General features: G+C 45.7%; 1 protein-coding gene across 1 annotated transcript in view; it reads left to right on the plus strand.

Annotated features, from left to right (window-relative positions):
- Positions 1 to 25,902, plus strand: part of LOC144756161 (E3 ubiquitin-protein ligase TRIM39-like) — a 388,718-nt gene that overhangs the window by 9,339 nt on the left and 353,477 nt on the right. The window contains exon 2 of the mRNA XM_078645740.1: positions 11,788 to 11,883. Coding sequence (XP_078501866.1) covers positions 11,788 to 11,883 — 96 coding nt within the window. The remainder of the gene's footprint in view (positions 1 to 11,787; positions 11,884 to 25,902) is intronic.

Genomic DNA, 25,902 nt, shown 5'->3' on the forward strand with positions numbered 1-25,902 from the left:
AACCTTGGCTCTAATAGCAGCCATCTCAGTATTTACAAGCAACAAAGCTGCAGTATTACTAGTAGATAACTTGTAAACTACTGTGGACAACTTTCGAATCTTAATATCATTCAGTACCACACCTACATTCGGTATTATGGCTCCAATAATGTCTCCCACATTTTCTCCAGCACTCAAGCCGCGTTTGTCTCAACTTCTCCTCCCAAAACAGGGTGATTAAAATCTTCTACATGATAAGTACTATACCACTTTCTAGGTAGCTTAATATAAGCATTCTTCCCACAGACAAAATAAACGCCAGGAATCACTGGATCAGTTCCATCCACAAACAACATCCAAGATACTTGAAACTCAAACATGTGATAACATTCACTCTTTCCTATGAATATAGAATTGTAGTCACTGCTGTCATTGTGCTCACACAATCTTTGCCTGTATTGATAATCCAGTGATAATGCTCCAGTGTTCCCTGCTGTCAGATGTTCCCTCTCCTCTTGTGACCACTCCTGAACACGAATCCGCTTTGCGGCAACAGTTAACACCGCCCTATATCTATCTTCTACTTGATCTATAAGTTCCTTTTCAACGTCGGTAAGGACACATGTTAAATTATGTCGATAAGCATATGCTGTATCTTTTTTGTTTTGGTTGAAGCAAAATATATACCAGCAATTTCAGCAGTCTTGGCATATGAATGTCTGTTCAAGTGCTAAAACATTTGCACTTCTGAAAAGATCAGATCATAATTTGAAAATTAATACCCAGAGTGCCCCTTGGCATAAAATATAGTAAGAAGCAAACTACAGCTAATACCATATGTCAAAGGAAGATGGTTGTGGGTAATAGCCTCAGCTACTGAAGGAGGCAACTGCATGCAAGCATAACAATCCCTCGCCTCCATATAATCTACATATTCATAGTGCAATCTAGATTTGGAGTATAGTAGCAATCTTTCCCCCACTCTGTTATAGTCACTGTTGTGACTTTTTGCTGGATCCTAAAGAGTGTCCATAGATCAGAATTTGGTGGTGAGCACAGTCCCCGGCCACAGGCTCAGCTTTAAAAAGGATGCAATGCTTGTCCTGGTAGAAATATTGCTTAGTCAAAAATAATTATTTCCCATTGTGAAGCTTGAAGTCACGCAAGATCTTCTTTTCCTCCACTGCTTCTGGACCATCAAAACCAGGTCTGCTCCAAATAATTTGGGCCTAGTAAAAGACAGTTTTGGAAAAGAGATCTCTGTGATTCCTCCAGTTTCCAGGATTTAATCCAAAGGATGCAACGCCCCGCAGTGTTCGCCCATAAATTGTCAATGGGGAAATCTGAAGGAAATTTCGACAGCAGTTACATATGTGCTATCAGAGTGGTTGGCTCCTCATTAACTTGTATGCAAACAGTTGCTGAATGTTTTTCAGAAGATCTTGTGTAGCGTGCGCTGTGTAGGAACTCGCCCTGATTGAAAAAATGGCTACAGCAAATGCTTTTTAAAGGCAGCTTCTAACTTCCTGCCCACTGCATTAGGAAGAGAGTCCCATCTTCAGAGCCCAGGTTTGATGATGAAGTCAGAGATGCCAATATAGGGTTCACTTTGGGGGTAGGAAGAAAATCACCCACAAAACCTTGCTGTAAAAACCCCCTATTCAAAAAGCGAGATATAGAGGCTTTATCAGTGTCCCTCCATTCTCTTTACACCACATTTTTATGGAAATCATGGAGAGGTAAATTATCCATTGGTGTTCTACTGTATTGGGAATAGAAACATTTCTCTACTTGAGGTTTCTCTTAAAACCCCAGTGAGTCTCTAAAATGCTTAAAGGGACCTTTCCACTGAAGACCATGAACATATTTTCCCCTTTAATTGGTATCTTGATCCTCATCCTGATCCTCTTTCTGGTGTTTGGCTCAGGCCTCCACCAAAGCAGACTCTACTTCTTCTTTTATTAGATATTGCAGATTGGATCTCAAGATTTGCAGAACGTCCGCCTCAACTATATGTTCAGTATTATGCTGCTTATCAACAGCTTTCTTGCTTTTCTTTTGTATGAAGAAGCTGCCCTGCGCTATGAGAGATGCCAAATGACATGCAATAGTGGTGTCTTTTAAATGGTGTAAGGACTAGTAAATAAAAAACGCTCATGTGAGATGTCCCTAAATATACACTGGTGCCACCCTCTGCCTGCCAAACAACACCAGCGTTGGGTAATGACACTACTGGAGTGCCTCAATGGCCTGGCCGCTGATACCTATGTAAGCTCCCCAGCCCAGCACATGAGCGAGGAGCGCATCAACAGACGGTAATATGATGGCTTCCACTTCCCCCCAGGTAAGGGCAGGGAAAACTGTACCATTGTAAATTTAAATACATTACAACAAAACACAAGGGAAACTGTGTGCTTACCCCTGTCAGAAGACAGAGACAGGAGGAGGGAGAAGAGGAGATATGTTCATTAACACCACTATAGATATAGAACGGGACAATAAAAAACTGGGATTTTATCCAGGGGCATGTGAATGAGATGCCTCGCAGAGTAAAGACTGGGACCAGGAGGACAAGACCAGGGGGTAAAGCAAAAAGTCAGGTGCACATGTCAGCTGAAACCTGGACAGCCATTTGCAGAACTTTTCACCCGTTGGGTTGTCACAGAGCAGTGGAGTCAACATGGAATCGAAAGTGAACTCCCTCAGATAAGCACACATCCCTCTCACTCAACATATTGACACACTTTCTTTTTACATGTTCCACACTGAGGGAAAATCCCTTGTCTAATGAAGAGTGGCAAATCTAGATGGATGAGATCAGGATATGCACTTCTCTCTGGAGGGAACAGGGGAAATGGTCTAACCCTTCACTACTTGTCAAACTACCCCCACCACCAGTCCCACAGAGCCCCAGTAGAGAAATGGGAGCCCCCCTAAAAAGGACTTCTCCAGGGTCTCACGTTGTTAAAGCAGTGAGTACCCTCATTGGGCTTGCATACTTTTCGTGCTCACTGAGTGAAAACAAAATGTGACAAAACCCTACAGGGTAGGGCAGCACTTTTCTCTAGAGTTATGCAGGGTAATTTCTGACCATGACAATGTAAGTAAAAGGCAGGCAGTTATGCATATGTACAAACGGTAAAAAAACTAAAATGCAAAAAGTCAGTAATAGTGTCAAATGCAATAAAACAAGAGTGAAAAATATGATTAAAAAATAAAAAGAATAGTGACAAAAGTAGCAGTTTCCGGTTTAAACATTGTGACCCTAGTGAACAAGATGACCAGCAGGCTAGAGCCAAGTAGAGGAAGTAATGGAGAGCATAACGCACTATTCACCAGCGAATGCATGAAAACACAGAGTATCATAATTTGCAAAGCAAGCAGGGAATCCAACAAAAATAAATCATTAGTTAAAATGGTATGATAAAACATAAAAGAGGGAAGCAAGAAAGGGAGGGGGTAAGGTGATGAAGCAGATTAACATGCCTCCTGGGTAAGACTGGTGAGAGTCTGCCTAACATTGGGAAAGGTTTGTGGGAAGTTCCGCATTACCCCAAAATGTTGGCCAAAGGGTTTATGGAGAGGCAGAAATGAACCATTACTTATCACTGGAGCATTTTAAAAGATAAAGATTTTTTTTTGTTTAGTAATTTTATTGAGGATAAAGATTAGTAAGGAGTACAAAAAATAAAGGAAAATATACCTTATTAACAATGTATAACAATAGTGATAACAATTGAACCAGAACATTCTTAACAACATAGGAATATTATTCTAGGTATAGTAATAAACAGAAGAACAGAGAAGAATCAAAGCTATACAATTTATAATACATTTTCTTTTCTTTTTTTCAAAAAGAAATGAAGGAAAGAAACAAAGGTAAAGAAGAAGGGAAGAAAAAGAGGTGTTGTATGTCGTTTTAGATTCCATATGAATTTTCCAGATTCATTCCCATATATAGGTACAATTCGCGTTGCCCTTATATAGGCATAGAAATCCAGACCTTATTTAGGCATAGCCCATGCACCCAAATACAGTCATGGCTACATCCATCCGTTCACCAAACCTCATGACGATTTCTTGGAAAACCAGACTCTTAAGCCGTTAGGGAAATCCCCCCTGCTTGAATATTGATTTTTTTCCAAGAACTCATTTATTATGCATGAACAACTATTCCTTAGGTGTTCATCCATGACAATCATATGCCCGACTTACGTCAAAGCTGGCATTCCTAAATTCCTTCAAGGTATAAATATACCTTCCTTGCTATAGCCAAGCATGGCGTAGTTCGGTGCAGTTCGACTCCCTACTTGCACGACGCTGCTCGCTATAGCAAGTGATGAAGGAAGCCAACTCTCCAGCTGATGCACTGATTAGAAGCTGTCCTCTCCTGCCAAGAATGCAGCTCCAGTGTTTCTGACTCCCCTTGCGGGGTGTTGGGAAATCGAGTCTGAGACAGAGATACCAACCTCCTGCTTTCTAAGGTATGGAGCTGATTTGAACCTAGAGAAACCTTTGGCAATTCTTAACAAAAACTAAACTTAGCTAAAGACAGCGCCTACTTCTTCCCTCCTAATAGACCTAGGTTAGGAACACTGGGGTAGGCGTATTTTAGAAGGGCCAGCTGAGTATTTTAGCCTGTGTTATTTATGTATGTATTTTTATATGACATAGCAACAAGAAAATGCTATTACAGTATTATTTCATATTACTGTTTATGCTGTACGCATTATACTTTGCATTCTGTCTAACGATTGTAGCAGTTCACCTCTCTTGCACGAGAAAGAGGACTCTTCAATAAACCCCTTTTATTAAAAACGCCCGTCTCACTATTTCTCTGCAACTCTGTAGAAAAACGAAGCATGCACGATTGACTGAGTGAAATAGTTCTCTATTGTTTCCACGACTCTGAAGATATTTGTTCCAGCCCTAGGGAAACAAAAGTTGTCACGTTTATGCGGTTGTCAGAAACTAATCCCTTCTTGTGAATTCGAGAAAGTTTCTAGTGACCTCTGAGTTAGTCGACACACACCATTAAGTTTAATATAATCGATAGAGACATATTGACCTCAGTCCTATGTCAAATCTATAGTGTATATTATTCCAATGCGCAGAGCCTGTTGGGAACATAGGAACTACACTACAGAGGGAACCAAAGAAAGAGAATGAAAGGAAAGATAATGAGTTATTAGGAAAATTAAGAGTGTGAAAATAGGAAGGTAATGAAAGGTAGCCATAGCAGGTCTGATTTGATTTTCCGAGATAAAGAAGAGGAAGAAATAGTAGATATTCTATGTTCATCACCAATCAGGTTCCACCAAGCTGTAGTAGAGATAACTTAGCGTTGTCTTTACAACAAGATAACATCATTTTAAAAGCAAGAGCAAAAAATAGACCAAATAAAATGGGTTTTGGAGATAAATTATCAACTTCAGCAGACACAGTACCAAGAAAAACATTCTGGATAGAAAGAGGAATATTACATGAGAAAATCAATAAACATTTTGCCCAAATAGTTTTCTAAAATATATTAACTGTCGACCAATGATAGAGAAGGTGACACAAAGTACCATCAGACTTAAGACCGGACCAACAGGAGGTGGAAACAAATTAGTTAATTTTATGCAGAAAAGCAGGGGTAATTACAGCTCTACTGTAGATAAAAAAATAAAGATTGAGTTATATTGGCAGCCTCATTGTTTTAAATAATTTACTCCATAATAAGTCCCACTGGTGAATAGATAAAGATTGATATAAATCACTTTCCCATAATAGTTCAAGAGGTGATTTATTTATTTTAGTAAGAGGGGAAGAAAGACACTTATAAATAAAGAAAGCTTTAGGTGTGGAATCAGTAGAAAGATCGTATAGAGGTGTCCGAGGACTACATGGTGAAACATCATGTGTAAAGTTATTGTTTCATAAATAAGTATGGAGTTTAGGAATTGACTGTATTGTTGGAGACAGGAAACCGGTAGGCCATGCTTCTCCAGTAAAATAGAATAATGGGAGGTCAACTGATGAACCAAAACATTTCAATATTTGAAATAGAATGATTTTTGGCAAAATGTAATGAATTAGTTGTACCAAATAGAGGATAAAAGAAAGGATTGATGAGAATTAGATCCTTGGTTAAAAAGTTTGCGTAATAAATAGTGGGAATACTTGAATAGGGTTTTTTTATATGAAGGTGCAATTAGACATAACATTTTTAAAGGAAAATTAATTTAACAAATGAATGTTCAAAAACAATCCATTTAGGTATAGGAGCATCATAATAATCTTTAGAAATAGAAAAAAATTGACGGGTTAAAAAGCCAGCATGATATAGCTAAAAATCAGGAAATCTTACACCCCCTTCAGGTTTCGGTCTGAGTAGCTTCTATAGGGAAATACAAGCACATTTGTTATTCCAAAGGAACTTAATACATAAGGAGTTGATTTGGGAAAAATAATAAATAGGAATTTTTAAAGGTAACATAGAAAGTAAATAAAGAACACAAGGGGCAATCATCATTTTGATAGTATCTAATCTACCCCACCAAGATAAGAAAAGTGGAGACCAGGAAGATAATAACTTTTGGATTTTAGGATGGTGAAATTATAAGTAAGTGTATCAGGAATATTGGACGAGAACCAGACTCCTAAATATTTAATCCTTTGTGGACACCATGTGAAATTTGACTTGTGAAACATATAATGGTAACAAGAGACATTTAGTGGTAGAATTTCAGTTTTAGAAAAATTCAATTTATAACCAGAAACCTTGGAGAAACAACGAATCTCTTGTAAAAATGGGTCAATGGACGTAGAAAGATTAGACATATAAATTAAATCATCATCTGCCTAAGCAGATAATTTTACTTCTTGAGAATTGATCTTAAATCCGATTATATCAGGGTTGCATCTGATTTGCTCCAGAAAAGGTTCTAAGTATAGGAGAAAAGGTAATGGAGGCAAAGGGCAACATTGTCTAGTACCTCTATAGAGTTTAAAACAGGGGGAAAATGTCCATTAACAAACACATGCACGTGAGTCAGTATATAACTATTTGATTAGGGAAATAAAATTATGACCCAAACCAACAAATGGTAGAAAACAGAAAATCCAAATTTATACGACCAAATGCTTTCTCAGCATCCAATATCAGAGCTGCTAAGGGAGATGGATACTTTTTCCCAAGGGCAAGAATATTGGAAACATTCTGGAGTTGTCAGATGCAAGTCTGCCCTTAATAAAACCCGATTGGTCAGGTTTAATAAAAAGGGGGATAATATCATTCAACAGGGGAAGCTAAAATGTTTGCAAAAACCTTACAATGATAGTTAATTAGTGAAATGGGTCTATAGTTTTTACATATGGTAGGGTCTTTATCGAATTTAGGAATAATAAGGGCTCCTAAAAAAGATCCACTAGCCTTAAAATTAGACAAAAATGAGGTGTAAAGCTCAAGTAATTTGGGAGCAAAAATGGAGGGAAAAATAAGAGAAGCTCAATAGTGAAGCCATTAGGGCCAGGAGCTTTTTAGGGATGTAAGAGCATCAGTAATTTCTGAAAGGGAAATGCTTTTTCTTAGAAAGAAAGGGTTTCAGGAATGGAAGGAGGGTTGGGAAGTCCTTTAAAAAATGATGCAATATCATCTTAGGAGGGGTCTTTATCTACAGTATATAATTGTTTGTAATAAGATTGAAAGGCATTGGTAATGTTGTGATCAGAATGTAGCATCACATTACTACGCTCACATCGAATGGGACCAACGGTTTTCTTTTCTGATTTAATTTTTAAATAATTGGCTAACAATTTACCAGCCTTATTTTGGCCACCATGATACTTGGAACTTGGACTTGATTTTAAGAAGGACATTATAAGCATCAATCGTGACAATTTTGTTCAGAGTAGATTTAGCCTTAATCAAATCATTTAAGCATGAAGAAGATTTGGAGGTAAAGTAAGCATGTTCGAGATTTTTAATATGTTTGAGGTTAAAGAGATATTGAGCATTTATTGTTTTTTTTCTTTTTGGCCGAGTAAGCAATAGTAAAAGCCATGAAGGAAGCTTTAAAAGCATCCCAGTTGTTAGGAATAGAGGTATCTTTAGAATGATTACATTGAAAAAATGTATTAATAAACAAGGTCACTTACACAATAAAGGTTTGATCTAATAAAGTATTATTGAAGCGCCATCGGCCCTCTTTGGCAGACAGGAAGGACATATCCAGGGAAGATAAGGCAAGAGCAAGGTCAGAAATAAAAAATAGAACCAATCTCTGATGATTCAATAGAGGGAAGGAGGGATTTGGAAACCAAAATATAATCAATACAAGACATAGTGTGGTGTACATTTGAAAAAAATTGTGAATTCACATAAGTCGGGATTACAAGTCTTCCACACACAAAGAATGGATGAGAGGAAATGGCAGCCTGAAAAAGCTGTATGGGAATTATCAGGTTTGAATTTGCACTTAGATTTTCTATCAGATAAAGGATCTAACAATTCATTAAAGTCACCGGCAACAATTATATTAGGTTTCCAGATTGAAGAAAGTTTCACGTTGAGACTAGGCCAAAATTCCGGGTTAGCTTTAACAGGTCCATAAATATTTTTTAAAAGTTATTTGTTTTTGTAATTTAGCATCAACCAAAACTCCTCATCCATTCGTATCACATTCAGTGGATAAAATCTGAGTATTAGGAGATTTGTGGAACAAAATGGCAGCATCACCTTTGCGATTATTAGCATGAGAGATAACAACTTGATATACCCATTGACGTTTGAGGGATTCAATGTCATTACAATGCTTTTCCTGTAAAAAAGCTACTTGGGAATTATGTTTAGGTAAATGGGAAAGTACCTTTTGATGCACTACGGGGTAACCAAGACTATGAATATTCCACAACACAACATTAAACATGTTGCGGGTTGAGCAAGGGAATATGGGGATAGGTATAATGGGCAGCATAATATAAGGCAAGAACAGTAAATTGGCTAGATGAGTAGCTTAGAAACACACTCATGTTAGACAAGGGAAAAGGTAAAAGAAAGTAAAAGTCCAGAACAGGATAGAAAGCGAAAGAGGGAAGGTAAAAAGAGGGAGATAAAAAGTAGACCGATCAAGGGAAAAAAATCCAGATCTGAAGTGAAACGATTAACCGGTATGTGAAGAGCATGTGAACACCGAAAACAAAGACGGCGACCAGAACGGACTAATAGATGAATATACAGAGCCTCTTGAAGAATGGAGACATATCGAATAACAAACAAGAAAGGATAAATGAAGAATACTGAGGAATAAGAATAGTTAGTTAACAATATAAAGAAAGAAAAAGAAGTAAAGATACCTTCTAATAGAAAAGAAAAAAGATTAATAGCGACAAAAAGAGGTGTATATATATTATAAGAAACCTCAAAAAGCTAAACAAAAAAAGGAGTTTAATCGTTACAAGAAGAAATGCCACTTAGAAAGATTTTCAGTTTAGCTGGATCGTCGAAAGAACGTGAGTTTCCTTCATGTGTAATCTTGCAGAGACCAGGATGAAGACTGCCATATTGAATGTTCAAGTGTCTCATTTGGGGGCGAAGAGCTAAGAATTCTTTGCGACTGGCATTCGTTGCATTAGAGACATCCTGTGAAATTAAAAGGTTGTGACCAGACAAAATAAGACAAAGTTTAATTTTAACAGCCTTCAGGACACGCATAAGATCAGTAAATTCCAAAAAGAGCATTATAATGCCACAAGGCTTATTTGAGTTAGGTTGAAGATGTCCCAATCGATGCGCGCGGTGTATGTTGAGAGACGGTGAGGATTGAAGAGCCAGGAGATCCGGGCGAAACTTTTTCAAGAAGGATAACATATCGGAGCCCTCAATATTCTCTGGAAGACCATAAAGATGAAGATTATTTCTTTGGTTTCGATTTTCAAGGTCTTCGGTGTGGAGTTTGAATTTGTGAATCTTTCTCTAACATAGGTATTTTTGTAGAAATATCCTGAAGATCTCACACGCGATGTTCTAGCTCCCAACACCTTTCTCTCCATGACAATCCAGCGATCTTCTATTTGTTGCAGCTTCTCATTGGTAGCGCTCATAAATGGTTGAAGACCGTGTACCCCATCCAAAATGGAGTCTAACACAGGATTCTGAGAAGATAAAATGGGGGAAGGTGGGTCATTTTTTGGTTTCGTACCTGAAGACATTTGTTTAGAAGATGTGTGTGAATCACTGGCCATCGTGTTGTGATCAGTAGAACAACACATCAGATCAGTAGAACGACGAGCAGGCAATAGAGAAGGACGAATCCGGCCCATACAATAAAAAGGATATAATGGCTGTCAAAATGTAAGTGAACTTCAGAGCCTTGCAACATTCAAAAAGGCAGAGGCGAAATACATTAATCTGTGGTGTAAATATAGAATGACATTTAAGGTCAACCCAGATGAAGAGAAGAATTGTTACTGTTAAGAACAATCAATTGCCTGCAGAAAATGGAGACCAGTTCACCACATATCACAACTATTGCATATACATGAAATAAAGGTCAGCCAAGGCTAAAAATGGAAAACAAGAAGATTAAATGATGAAGTGTTTTGTTAGGCATTGCACATCCTAAAATGACTGATGAAGATGACGAAGTCGCCACAGCAGTTTCTAGTAACAAAAAAGTGCGCTTAACAACAAAAAGTCTGTCCGGAAACTCATAGCCAGAGCTTAGATAGGCTAGATAAGCTACAAATTACACCAATGTAGCATTAACATATCACAGCAGGCAAAAACATGCAGCGCGACTCAAAATGGCGTCATCTCGCTTTTTAATGCGGAAAATTCATCGCCGTGCCTCCTGGGACCGTAAAAGTATCTTTGGGTACTGAAGCTGCAAGGAAACTTGCCGCCACCGCCAATTAAAAAGCGCCACAGCTGGAAACATCAAAGGCTGCTTTGGAGAGGCAGAAAAACAGCATAAAGCTCCGCATCCGTACGGAGCTCACGGAAGGTCCACCATGTTGCTTCAGCGCCGAAGCCCTGCCCCAAGATAAAGATTTTAAAGATAACAAATGCATCATCAGAATTCATGTGCTGGAGTACATCTTCATCATAAATCATCTTCATCATAAATCTAGTGATTGCTAAGAAGCCTCCACAGAATACCACAACATGTGTCTAGTCATAAATGCAATGCCAGCTACCAGCTACCGTGCCCATCAGCATAAATTGTACATCTGAGAACCTGCCACTCCTCACAATCCAGAAAACATGCACAGCATCATAGACCCCATGCTATCTAACCCGAGCATCATAATACCTTTGGTAACAGACCAATCATCATAACCTCTATGTAGAACATGCCAATTATAGACACTCTTGTCCCAGTGACTATACCTGTCATCATAAATCAGGTGCCTGATAAAATGGCCATCACCAGCAGTCGGATGTCAGAAATATAAAATCATCCCAATATGGCATCTAAGCATGCTGATTTATAAAATAAAACCTGTTCTGGTGAATTTCATTAGTCACTTGCCAAGGAGAACATGCCATGAGAAGTGTTTGTCCAGAGACTATGGCTTACAGAATTACTGCCCAGATGAAATGTTGTAAGATGTACTGTTCAGATGACATGCCATCGGAGTTACTGCCCTTTTAGCGTTCCCTGTGATAGGTTGCTCTGATAACGTACAAGAAGCACCTTCATGTACCTTTGGCAGTAATGGACAATTTCCTTAAAAGACAAATATAAAGTATGTATCTCAACCTCTGAATGATAGTTGAACAAAATGTTTATGGTTTACAATGTGTGGACTTTCTTCTTTTAGGAGAAGTTTCAGAGTTATCTCTACCGATTGAAGAAAAAGTTGGAGGGTATTCTTGAACTGAATCGCAAAGAAGAGACGAAAGTGACACAACTGGAGGTAAGAAAACAGTACCTGATATACCAGTAACGTGGAGTGAGGACTCCAAATATTGTCTCGCTTTACAGCAAGACCACAGAAGTTGTATCAGAAATTGACCATACCTAGGTTAGGGTTTTCCTGACTGTGCTTTGAAACTATGACCTACAGCGTTCACGAATATAAAGACATAAAGTCGCTTTAAGACCCCGGGTTTTTCCAGATTTTTTGTTCGGATGTTGCATAAAACTGTATACCAGTTTTGTGCTTTGATGTCTTCTCGGGGGTGGTGAACACAATCCACAGGTGATGGTAACAAGGATATCATTAAAGTGCATCACTACATGTTAAGGCAGGGCCTCTATCCTTTTCTATAATGAGAGCTACTTCTGATCAGTGAAAATAGTCCCGAGCTGCTAATGGCTTTGACCATTGTTGCATTAGTGACCACATCAATTACAATCACTATAATGCAACCCCTTGTAGGATTTCTAGTAGTGATGAAATGTCATACCGAAATATCATATCCAGAATATTGACTAATACAATAGCATGAAATTATGTAGGTATAAATGTACTATTCTTAATTCCACGTCTACATATATCTGCAAAATAAATAGATGTGGAGTTCAGCATGAAATAAAATTATACTCTCCTTTAAATAGTTAACATTCATAAAGTGGATATACCCTCTGAATTACTTACTATGCTGGGCTGCACTACAGGGAGCTACTTACCTCCTGAGCTATGCGTTTTAAACCCCTGTTTTAAGAAATCTTAACGGGGTGTCTCGTGCAGTATCCAGTTCCCACTAGTATTTGGTGGATTTTTCTGCGTATGTAATTTATCCGTGGGCTCTGGGGCAGTCTGCATTCCTCCAGCTTCAATTGCAACCTCCCTTCATTACTGTTCGTAACCTCCTGGAGATCCAAAGTTTGTCTGTGATGTCCTGCAGAGCTGAGCTTTAAAATAAATGGTTTTATCCTCCTTTGGTGTAAATCCACCAACAGTGCTAGTGAAGGCAGGTGACCAGTCATAAATCCCAGATTCAGTAGTTACCCTCTTTTCTTTTTCAAAAGGTAAGCAATCAGGTCATATGTCCACGTTGGCATAAAAAAAGGGGACTGGGAGCTGATGAACGTCCAATGCTCTCTATAGTGATCAGTTCAAGACCCGGGGGGGGATGGAGGGGCTATTTAGTGTTGCCCTCACACATCCCTGGGGATGTAATGCTTCATCATCGAGCGTGTGCTCCTCGTCGGGATGGGTGATGCAATTCCCTGGATAGAGGTAGGGGACGTGCACTCTATGCGTGGCGTATGTTGTACTGATAACGCAGTGCACCTACCCTGTCCCTCTGCTCGCCCGGGTTCTTATAGGAACAGTGACCCCCCTGGTCTTGAATTGGATTATATTTCCACGTCACCTGTTCTTTCAGTAAAAAATATTACTAATTATCTTGTGCACGAATATTAGGCATTCGAGATTCATCAGCTATCTGGTCATATTAGTTATCATGTATTCCATTATGAAAAGTTACTTACAAGGATTGGACGTTTTACAGTAGTAGTAATAGTTGTTTAGTCGACCAATATATGGTCTTACAACATATTAATACAACAAGTACATCAAAGTATTTACAAAGAAAACAGTACATACAACATCAGTTTAAAACACGTTTCTGAAAACCAGATAACAAAACTCTCACTGGATTTGTGTTGTAATGATTCAAAGGAGCTGCATGTCTTTGTCTGTTCTATCTCCATGGTAGCGTCTCATGGATACAGTTGTACCAGGAGAACTGACAAGACAGCAGCTGGAGTTGGTGGCTGTTCATCAATACAAAATAAAGTTAAGAAAACTTACCTGTGTGTCTCTTCGTAACACTGGCGACGAGAGTCACTTGCGAGGGACAAGTTTGCCACCGACTCTCCCTCTTTGCGAACCCACGGACTTCGTAGCTGGTGTGGAAGTGCCTTCCATGTTTGTCCTGCGGACTCCTGGATGTTGTTTGCTGCTTTTCCTGCTTTTTGGTGAGCTTTGGATCGGATTTAAACAATTTTGAACTGTTTGCATATTTTTCAATTTTTTGGCTCGCAACGTTGCACTCATTTGGTTTGTGCTCACATTGAGCATGCGCTAACACGTCATCACGTACTTACGTGTTATGTGCCTCCGTTTTGGATGTTGTCAATCTCCATGACAATGGTAGCACAAAGCTTTACCAAGCCGCATCTGACAAGAATATTGGACTAATACGTTGACAGGTATTATTTCTTTTTATACCGTTATCATACTTTCATGACTTTCTGCCTCAAAGTGCACGCTCAACTTTATAGTTTTGTACCGCTCTTGCCTATAAGAAGACTCTAATGTTGGATATGGGACCCACATAACCAAATTACATTCTCTAATACAAGTTACACAATAATTTTGCTCTTAACCAAATTGGTGTTAGTTCGTTTTTTTTGTTCTTTCAAAACTAATATTGCAATATATACTGACACAGCATAGCAGCCACTCAAGGATTCAGCCCCCCCCCCATTGCTTTGTGAAAAAGGTGAACCTCTCTTGCCCTGGAAGAGATGGAAACTATTGTTTGATTCTTATTTGGTTGCTACTGGTGGCGAGAATTTTTCTGCTCATAGAAAACAAGCAATTCTGCTTCACAACCTTAGAATAGAGGGACGCAACATGTATGAGAGCATTGACGTAATCCCTGTAGGTGAAGGCGATGGTGAGCTGTCTGATGTGTTCGAAATGTCCATAAAAATATTACAGTTGTATTTTGGGCCACGTATCAATGTTGTTTTGGAGAGGCACAAATTCTTCATGAGAATCCAAGAACCCAATCAGAATGTTGGTAACTACATAGCTTCTCTAAAGGCACTTGCACGCACCTATGAGTTTGGTGAGATCACTCACTCTATACGTGTTCAACTGGTCCGGTCCATCAACAGTAATAGGGTGCAAGAACAACTCTTCTCTAGAAATCCGTCACTCAAAGGAGCTATATCCATCGTAGAAGGGATGGAAAATACCTCTGGCTGGGTCAAAGAGATAAAAGCCCAAAAAGCACCAACTGACGATGCTCCAACTCCCAGTAGCATTCATGAGTTGACCCATAGGGAGACACCTCAGGATTTCGTTGACAATGTTTCCAAGGTTGTACATGGAACCAAGCCCAAACCCACAACAGATTTTTCAAGGATGAAATGTTACAGATGCGGTAGTAACAATCACTCTTACAACTACCCTCACTGCTATGCGAGAAACCCAACCTGCCACATGTGTGGAATCAAGGGCCACTAGGCTAGAGTATGCAAATATGGTGGCAGGGTATGCACAGTGGAGAATATGTGCGAGAACGTCTAGACCAATTTCATATCTAGAACGATGATGGAACTGTAGATGCAGACCTCATCAGTATGCTGGAATGCGAAGTGGTGATTGAAGACAAGTTGTTTGTGGTTCTGGCAGACTCTGGATTTCGGTGTACCAAGTTGGACAATGAACTATGGGACAAGACTTTTCTTGAGACACAAATTTTTGCACCGGACATTAGCCCAGTCAGTTATGGTGGCTCACACATTGATGTCATAGGATATGCCTTCATGAAGATTCATTTCAAAGGAAGGGAGACTATTGGAAAGATCTATGTTGCCAAGCGGGGTAACAACCTCCTTGGGTGGAGACATCAGAGAGACTTGGGGATAATTCTCAACCCGAATGCTCGTCATCCTTCAGAGCAGGTCATGTTAGTTGATCACAATTCCACCTCAAACAATTTTTTTGAGGAATTGCCTCAAATGTTCTATGACAATCTTTGGTTGTTTGAGGATTTCGAGCACCGCATTGTTCTTAAGCAAAAAGCTTTGCCCATGGTGCACAAGGTCAGGAAGGTCTACAATATGATGTTGAATTTGAATTTAAAATACTTATAAAGCGCTACATTCACCGTGCGGTTTTTTGGCGCTATGGAGGCTAAAATGGCCGAAGAGAGGCAGTAGGAGCTGGAACAAGGAAGGAAAAATATGAGGACAATTTACAGAGGGGAAGCCTGATTGAATAGGAAAGTTTTGAGGTCTTTACGGAAAATAGGATAGTGCTTGGCCAACCGTAGGTGGTCGGGGAGGGAGTTCCAAAAGGAGGGTGCCAAAAATGAGAAGTTGGCTCCTCCCCACTTTTTGCGCTTGTAGCGGGGTACCTGCAAAAGTGATTGGGATGATGAGCGAAGCTCTCTAGCGGGGATATACTCCCTTATCAAGGAGGCAATAAAGGCGTGAGCTGAGCCCTGGCGTACCTGGAAGACCATACAACCTGTTTTGAAAAGGGATCGCTCCCTGACAGGCAGCCAGTGGAGCGCCTTCAATAAAGGGGTTGAGTGGTGAGAGCGGGGAAGGCCGTACACTAGTCGGGCCGCCTGGTTTTGGACCAGTTGGAGCTTCTGTAGGCTGTATGCCGGAATGCCGTTGTACAGGGCGTTAGCGTAATCCAGCCGGGAGATCACCAAGGCGGACATGATCAGTTTAAGTGCCAGGGGAGAAAAAAAACGAGAAACAGTGCGAAGGGTAAGAAAACAGGAAGAAACAACAGAGCTAATTTGTGAGTGGAGGGTAAGATGATTATTAATTTGGATGCCTAAAGTCTTGACTGAGGAAGAGGGAGTGGGAGGGGGACCAAAGGAAGAAGGCCAAAATAAAGAGTTCCAGGGACTGGAAGAGCCACCCGTGAGAACCAACTCAGTTTTATCCGGGTTCAACTTCAGGTGGTTGTGGCTCATCCAGTCCCTAATAAAAATCATAGTAGTCTGAAAGTTGGAAATAGAATGGGAAGAAAGAGATAGGTTAAAGATGAGCTGGAGGTCATCCGCATAATTATAAACGGTGACCTCCAGCTGCTGGAGCGCGAAAATTAAAGGATAGATATAAAGATTAAACAGAAGAGGGGCGAGAGAAGAACCCTGAGGAACACCACATGTGACCTTAAGTGGGGTGGCCGAGAAATCCCCCAACCGGACCGCCTGGGTGCGGTCCCTCAGGAAGGACGATAGCCAGACCAAGGCCGAGCCCCCGATTCCCGCCGCTCTGACACGTGAAAGCAAGATGGAATGGTCCACCGTGTCAAAAGCGGCGGAGAGATCGAGGAGCACCAGGGCCTGGTGTTTTTTTTGGTCCATGCCCTCCCTGAGGTTGTCCAGGACCGACACCACAACGGACTCGGTGGAGTGCCTAGGAAGCCTGCCTGGCGAGACGCTAGGCCCCCATTCACTTCTACATGGGCGCTGAGTACCGATGTTACGTGGCGCTCAAGCACCTTGCCCAAATAGGGCAACAGTGAAATAGGGCGTTAATTAACTGGGGCGGAGGGATCCGCACCAGGCTTCTTCAGGATAGGCACTATTGTGGCAGATTTAAGTGCTGGGATCACAACCCCCTGGGTAAGGGAACTGTTAAGAAAGGTAATCGAGGGCTCAGTGCAGACAGAGTAAATCTGTTGAAGAATACGGGCCGGGCAGATGTCCGCCGGGGAGCCTGACTTTACTTTAGGGAGTATTGCCAAGAACACTTCTTCGGTGAGAGGGGGGATCGAAGAAAGGCAACACTCGGCAGTCGGGGGAAGGGGTTCAACAAAAGCAAGAGATGGGGGTGGAATATAGGCTTTGATGTTAATAATTTTTTCCAAAAAATAAGAATTCAAAGAGTCACACAAGGACTGGGTGCTGGGAGGTTTAAGTGTAGCCCTGTCAGAGAAGGCTAGGTCGTGAATAATTGTGAAAATCTCCCTGGGTTTATTCTCTGCCACCAGAATTTTTGCTGAGAAGTAGGCAGTTTTGGCGCCTAGTATGGCTCTTTTATAGTCACCTAATAGTGTGATATAGTGGATTTTCAGTAAAGGACAACAGTTTCTTCTCCATTGCCTCTCAGCCTGCCGAAGGATCAGCTTTTTTCCCTTCAGATCTTCACTGAACCACCGATTAGATTCCTTAGGCCGTCTAGTTGAGATCCGACGTAAGGGGGCTACCGAGTCACAGCCTCCAGCAAGCCAGGTGTTAATAGAGGTGGCTTGAGATGAGGAAGATAAGCCCACCAGGTTAGGTGAAGAGTTCAGGAGGGAAGATGATAACAGAGGGAGGTCGACACGGTTCCAATTCCGCGCCCAGGTGTTTTTGGCAAGCGAGACCTTTGGTACAGGGTTAAGGTGTAGGGAGAAGGAGATTAGAGCGTGATCTGACCAGGGACATGGGGACACGGACATAGAAGAAACAGAAATATTAAGAGACCAAACCTGGTCTAGTACATGTCCGTGTATGTGCGTGGGGACTTGTATGTGAGAAACAAAATTCAGGGATTGAAGTGATTCTGTAAACTGCTTTGAGGAAGTACATTCAAGGGGGTCCGTGGGCCAATAATTAAAGTCCCCTAACACTAGGACTGAGGCATAATTGACCGCCAAGGTGGCCAATAAGTCCTGAAGGGCTGGCATGAACAGGTGTGAAAACTGGGGCGGACGGTACATTAATAAACAAGTGAGCGGGGGAGAAAAAGTAAGAGAGCGAACCACAAGATGCTCAGTGGGAGTAATAAGAGGGGAGGGAAGAAGTTGAAAATTATACTCTGACCGAGCAATAAGAGCCACGCCACCCCCTGTCTTGCCCACATAGGAGGGGGGGAGAGCAGCTAAAAGAGGGCAAAGAGGACTCACAAAACCAGGTTTCGGTTAAAAATAGCATGTCAGCCTTGTGAGAGTCGAGTAACACAAATAACTCCTGATGGTGTCTGACCGCTGACCTGGTGTTGAGCAGGATGATAGACATAAGAGGGGAGGAGGATAGGGAGCCAGAAGCAGGAAAGAACTGCTTCGAGGGGGTCAGATGGGAGGAAGGGAAATGGGGGGATGGAGGAGCAAGGCCAAGAGAGGAGATGCGGCTAATGATGGAATCAGACGGCGACCAATGGCCCTGTATGGCTGTTAAATCCTCAGATGAATAAGAGATGAGAAGGGCATGAGGATGCGCCCCTAGCCCCGTCCGGCCGCGGACGGGCCAGACGGGCTTGCCTTAGGCGTGCCTTCGGCGCGCCCGCTGCGCGGACGAGTGGCCATTGCTCAAGTAGACCAGTAAGGAAAGTGACGTAGCAAGGGGAGGAGTCGCGTCCCTCCGTTCAATCGGCACAGGCTAGCTGTGACGGACCGGGGACTGAGTCAGGTGGGTGCTAGGTGGACCAGATCTCCTCAGCACACAGTTCACCCCCCCAACAGGTTAGAAATTTTAAAAATAAGAGCGCGAAGGGCTACACAAAAATAAAGAAAGTTGCGCTGGCCGGTTTGCAATCAACCGCGCCAGTGCCAGACACTCCGTAAAATATTCCTCTCGCTCTCAGCGCTCTCAGCGCTCTCAGCGCCAGCTCACACTGCTCTCACCAGCGCGGGAAACTGACAGGCAGCTAAGTAGGTAGCAAGGGGAGGAGTCGCGTCCCTCCGTTCAATCGGCACAGGCTAGCCGTGACGGACCGGGGACTGAGTCAGGTGGGTGCTAGGTGGACCAGATCTCCTTAGCACACAGTTCACCCCCCCCAACAGGTTAGTAATTTTAAAAATAAGAGCGCAAAGCGCTACACAAAAATAAAGAAAGTTGCGCTGGCTGGTTTGCAATCAACTGCGCCAGTGCCAGACACTCCGTAAAATATTCCTCTCGCTCTCAGCGCCAGCTCATACTGCTCTCACCAGCGCGGGAAACTGACAGGCAGCTAAGTAGGTAGCAAGGGGAGGAGTCGCGTCCCTCCGTTCAATGTTAGAACCTCTGAGGTATAATTGATGAAATTGAATCTTTGGAATGGTTGGTCTCTGTGGTTTTAACTCCTAGGGATGGAGGAAAGAATATTAGGATGTGTGTCTACTTGAGAAGTCTGAACAGGTGGATATGGGTGGATCGTCAACCACTTCCTAATATCTCTGAGTATGCTTGGTGGTACTAAGGTCTTTAGCTTTTTTAGACTTATCTTCGGCCTACCACCAAGTACCCCTCCATCCAGACTCCAAACACCTTACATCCTTCGTGACACCACTGGGGGCCTTCGGTTTCATCAGAATGCCATATGGGTTAGCCTCGGCAGCTGCCTGTTTTCAGCGCATTATGAAAGTGATCCTGGGAGACATCCCTAACATCATGTTCTTCCAGGACGACATCCTAGTTTATGGGAAGGATGACTCTGAACATGACAATATTTTGAGACTTACACTGCACAGGCTAGCTGACAAAGGTTTAACTGTGAATCGTTTAAAGTGTAGGACTAGTGTGTCTTCAGTCACTTATTTGGGACACGTCATATCTAGGGAGGGCATCCAACAGAAACTGGATCTGGCAAAAAGTATTGTTGATGCCCCTTCCCCAACTGACAAAGAGCTATTGAGGTCTTTCCTTGGCCTCGCAGAGTTCAATTCCACATTTATTCACGGTTTGCCTCCACTGTTGAGCCCATCAGAGCTCTTCTAAGGAAAGGAACGCATTTTGCCTGGTCACCTGAGTGTGCTGCAGCCTTTAATGCCATCAACCAAGCAATAGCCAAGATGCCAACCCTAGGTCACTTTGACTCCAAAAAGAAAACTTTCCTGACCACTGATGCAAGCTTGTATGGCCTTGGGGCTGTGCTTTCCTGTTGGACAGGCCGCATGGTCGGGCTGTCCCCCCTCCCCGCAACGGGGCCCGGACCCTGGCTCTCCCTGAATCCCCAACCAGAGTCCCCGGCGACCACCCGAAGTGACCTGCAATCCCTCCACCACGAGACACCAGCTCCGGACCCAGCTGGCCCGGGTCACCATCCGCACCCCGACCTCGGCCCAGCCGCCATTTTGGGGTACTACAGCACGAGGCCGCGTGGCCTCAACTCGACCCTAACCCTGGGCCCGGCCGGCCCCGACATCGAGGCCCCAACCTCCCCCCAGGAGGCAGAGTGACTACTTGGCGAGTCAATGGAAGAAGGAATCGTCAACGGCTCTCCTCCGCCAGGTGTCGATCACCCCCGGCCGCCCTGGGCGCTGGCTCCACCCCCCTGCTGGGTGTCTGGACTCCCTCATCCCGGACCTCCCGGCCCCCAGGCGCGAGGGTCCGGACATCAAAGGGGACCAGACCTATAACTGGGGCAGGGCCAGACCAGGAAGGCAGTTGTATCCTGGAGTCGAGAGACCCCGAGAAGAACTCATCCATCTTGGCCTGCTGGCGCTGCCGCGGCCCTCTGCCTCGTGAAACCATCGTCTTGGCCTGCTGGCGCTGCCGCGGCCCTCTGCCTCGTGAAACCATCGTCTTGGCCTGCTGGCGCTGCCGCGGCCCTCTGCCTCGTGAAACCACCGTCTTGGCCTGCTGGCGCTGCCGCGGCCCTCTGCCTCGTGAAACCATCGTCTTGGCCTGCTGGCGCTGCCGCGGCCCTCTGCCTCGTGAAACCATCGTCTTGGCCTGCTGGCGCTGCCGCGGCCCTCTGTCTCGTGAAACCATCGTCTTGGCCTGCTGGCGCTGCCGCGGCCCGACTTGCCGACTCTCCGGCTCGAGGATTGTGAGCTCGCCTCTTACCACCTCCTGTACCGACCCGGTACCAAGACTGTCCCGCTACCCCCTTTTCCCTACAGAGACTAGAAGTGAGAGGACCCTCGGGTCCGATATATCCTGTATCGCCAATATCCTTGCCTTACGAACCTTATATAAAGTATTGAACTCAACCTGGTGTGGTGGCTGTTTGTGGGGAGGGAGGTGACCTGTCTGTACGATCGCCGGAGACGGTCCTCATCGGGGACCTCTCCCTCAGTATTCGGCCGACCCTCAGGGTCCCCGTCTAACATTGGTGGCCAGCGGCGGGATCCGAACCTACGCATAATCGTACAGAGAGTCACTCGCCCCACGACACACAACCACCATGACAACAGAGAGCGGAACAACGGAAAAATTCCAGATGGAAAAATTGGAAGACTACAACCACCGGGAACTGAAGCAATATTGCATAGAACTTGGCCTTCCAACCACAGGTCTGAGCACGAAGGAAGACTTCAAACGAGCCCTAGAAGCTTGGGCAGAAACGGGGACGGCCGTACCCCGAACACGAACCACCGAGACGAGCCCCGCACCAATTGAAGAAAGAAGAGCGGGTCTCTCCCTGGAAGAGATCCGAGAACGAGAAAAAAGCAGACTCCACGAATTGGAACTGGCCCGACTTCGCTTGGATGGAGAACTCAAACTGGCGGAACAAAAAATAACGCTAGAACACTTACGGCTCCGAGAGGAGCGAGAAGAGAAGCAAAAACAGAGAGAGCTAGAGGAAAAGAAACTAGCGTACGAACATGAGCGCAACCTCAAGGAACTGGAAATCCAGAAACAGAATAAAGAACTCGGGTTCCCCGAACGACCGACCCTGCCTGCCTCTACCGAGCCCAAGGTTCACATCCCCAAAGATGTCATCCGGGAATACTACAAGAACGATGATATACAGCAGTGGTTTAAAGCCTATGAGGTAGCCATGACCTCCCACCGGATTCCACGGAGCGACTGGGGAGCCGGGTTATGGGGGAGGTTTGTCAACGAAGGGCGGGACGCCCTGCTGCAACTCCCGGACCATCTGATGACATCCTACGACCACATGAAGGCCGCCCTCCTCACTCGATACGGGCTCACACCCGAGATGTACCGCCAGCGGTTCCGCGACTGCAAACGGATCCCGGGTACGACTTGGGTGGAGTACGTGAACTTCTTTAGTCGAGCCTTCGAGGGGTGGATCAAGGGCAGCAAAGTGACCACCTACGAACAACTTTTCGACCTTATCGTATGGGAGCACCTTTCTAACAACTGCTTCGTGGAACTCCGGCAACACCTCTTGGACAGTAAACTAACCGAACCTCGACAACTCGCCGCCGAAGCCGACCGGTGGGAAAGCACCCGAGTTGGCCGGAACGGACCCAGCGAATCATCCAGACCTTACCCAGGGCCCCATCGCCCCCGGGGAGGAGGAGGGGGCCAGGGTCGGGGGAGAGACCCCGGCCCCTTGTCGCCCACAAGCAGCCCCTCGACCCCGGTTGGCCGAGGGAGCCCGGCCATCCGGGCCGGTTTCCGGGCCAACATTATGTGCCACAGATGCCAGCGACCCGGCCACTACGCCAGTGATCCCAACTGCCCAAAGAATCCGAACGCTACCCCCCGCCAGGTCGCAGCGGCCGCCCTAGGGGAAGAACTAAGCCTGGAAGACCAAGAAGAGTACGAGACCGACCCGTCTGAGTGGGCACCAGCCGCCATGGCGCTGGTCTGCTTGGGGGAGAGAGATGATTCCGCGGGCCCCCCTTCCCGCCAACACGCAGAAGTACAGCCAGTGGGTCAACATTAATGGCCGCCGGGTGGAAGCCCTCCGCGACACCGGGGCCAGTGTAACTGCGGTCCGATGCCACCTTGTCACTCCAGACCAAATCCTGCCGAACATTCTTTGCCCTGTCCGATCAGCAGACAACTCAGAAAGTCTGTGTCGCATGGCCTGCGTCCCCTTCGAGTGGGGAGGAGTATCCGGGATGTTAAAGGTGACTGTCCGCGATGATGCCCCCGTGGATTGCCTCCTAGGAAACGACCTCGAAAGTTCTCCCTGGGCAGCCGTCGAACGAAGAGAACACCTGGGGATGCTCGGCCTTCCCGAATGGGTCTGCGTCACGACCCGGTCCATGACCGCCCGCGCGGTCCCCAGTCTAGAAGAGCCCGAGTGGCCGGGACCTCCTCCCGCGCTCATCCCAGAGGAGGCCGCCCCAGAAGCCAGTCCCTCGACCCAAACAGAAGAAGGATCCGACCAGCTTCGGGACGTCCCTGACCTGGCACAGTGGCGTCAGGAGGGGGGCCCCACCCAGGAACAATTCCGGGCCGAACAGAGAACATGTCCCTCTCTCGAGGGACTCCGGCAGCAAGCCCTGGCCCAGAGCACAGGGGATACCTCGGGGGCCCACTGGATCTACTGGGACCAGGACCTGCTCTACAGCGAGCAGAAAATTGCAGAGCTAGGAGCCAGTCGGGTACTGGTGGTGCCCCTTCGCTTCCGAGACTTTCTCCTGAACTTAGCCCACGATGTCCCCCTTGCCGGACACCTGGGACAGGATAAAATCTACGACCGCCTGGTGACCCATTTTTACTGGCCCCAAATGCGAAAGGATGTCACCAACCACTGCAGGGCCTGCCCCACCTGCCAGGCCAGCGGAAAAAGTGGCCGAAAAATCAAAGCACCTTTACAACCCTTTCCTGTCGTCACCACCCCGTTCGAACGAGTGGGAATAGACATTGTGGGGCCCCTCGACCCCCGAACAGCCCAAGGACACCGGTTCATCCTGGTCCTAGTAGACCACGCCACCCGCTATCCCGAGGCCATCCCTCTTCGGACTGTGACGGCCCCCGTGGTGGGCCGAGCCCTGATGGGGATCTTCTCCCGGGTGGGGTTCCCCCGGGAGGTCGTCAGCGACAGGGGCACGAACTTTATCTCCAGATATATGAAGTCTCTCTGGCAACAATGCGGGGTCACCTACAAATTCACGACCCCCTATCACCCGCAAGGAAACGGACTAGTCGAGAGGTTCAACCGCACTCTCAAGGGAATGATTATGGGCCTAGAGGAACCCCTTCGTCGCCAGTGGGACGTGCTACTTCCGTGCCTTCTGTTTGCCTATCGGGAGGTCCCGCAGAAGTCACTCGGCTTCAGCCCATTTGAACTCCTGTACGGGCACCCCGTCCGGGGCCCCCTCCGCCTAGTCAAGGAAGGTTGGGAGCAGCCTCCCCCGAAAACTCCCCCGGACATCTACAAGTATCTCCTGGCTCTTCGCAACCAGACCCGGCGATTCCGAGAGACCGCCAAAGCCAATCTAGAGGCCAGTCAGGAGGACATGAAGAGATGGTACGATCAGCACGCATCCTCCATTGAGTTCGAACCGGGACAACGGGTCTGGGTGATGTCCCCGGTTGAACCCTGTGCACTCCAAGACAAATGGTCCGGACCCTTCAAGGTGATCGAACGCAAAGGGCCCGTCACCTATTTAATCGACATGGAGACTGCCCGGAACCCTCTACGGGTCCTCCATGCCAACAGACTCAAACCCCATTTTGTGCGATCAGAACTCAGCCTCCTGATGGCTACAGATAATGGGACGGAAGAAGACTCCGAGCCCCTTCCGGACTTACTGAGGACCCTCGAGCGGGATGGCTCAGTGGAAGGGGTCCAGCTCTCCGAGGCCTTGTCCCCGGAGCAACGCCAAGACTGTCAAGCCCTCCTGAGGCGGTTCGCCTCCCTGTTCTCCCTCACACCCGGAGTCACCCCCTGGTGCCTTCACGATGTGGACACCGGGGACAGCCCTCCTATTCGACACCGGGCGTACCGCGTACCAGACCGGGTGCGCGCCTGCATCCAGACCGAGGTGTCCAAGATGCTGGCCCTAGGAGTGATCGAACCCTCTGACAGCCCCTGGGCAAGCCCAGTCGTCCTGGTTCCCAAGGCGGCCGCCCCGGGCGTTGCCCCTGAGCTCCGGTTCTGCGTGGACTACCGGGGGCTGAATGCAGTTACCAGGACCGACGCTCACCCCATCCCCCGGGCAGATGAGCTAATTGACCGGATGGGGGCCGCCCGCTACCTGAGCATCTTCGACCTAACAGCGGGCTACTGGCAGATCGCCCTCACCCCTAGGGCCCAAGAACGATCCGCCTTCTCTACCCCGGACGGGCACTACCACTTTAAAGTAATGCCCTTCGGCATGAAAAACGCTCCGGCAACGTTTCAACGGCTGGTGAACCAGGTACTGGCGGGCCTTGAAGACTTCAGCGCCGCCTACCTGGACGACATTGCTGTGTACAGCCATCATTGGACCGACCACCTCCGCCACCTGCGGGAGGTTCTACACGCCCTCCAGCAAGCCGGGCTCACCATCAAGGCCAGCAAGTGCCAGGTTGGCCAAGGGTCCGTGACCTACCTGGGACACCAAGTAGGAAGCGGGCTGGTGGCCCCCCTCCAGCTCAAGATTGCTGCCATAGAGGCCTGGCAACCCCCT

The sequence above is a fragment of the Lissotriton helveticus genome, chromosome 5_1 (genome assembly GCF_964261635.1).
Source record: "Lissotriton helveticus chromosome 5_1, aLisHel1.1, whole genome shotgun sequence".
NCBI lineage: Eukaryota > Metazoa > Chordata > Amphibia > Caudata > Salamandridae > Lissotriton > Lissotriton helveticus.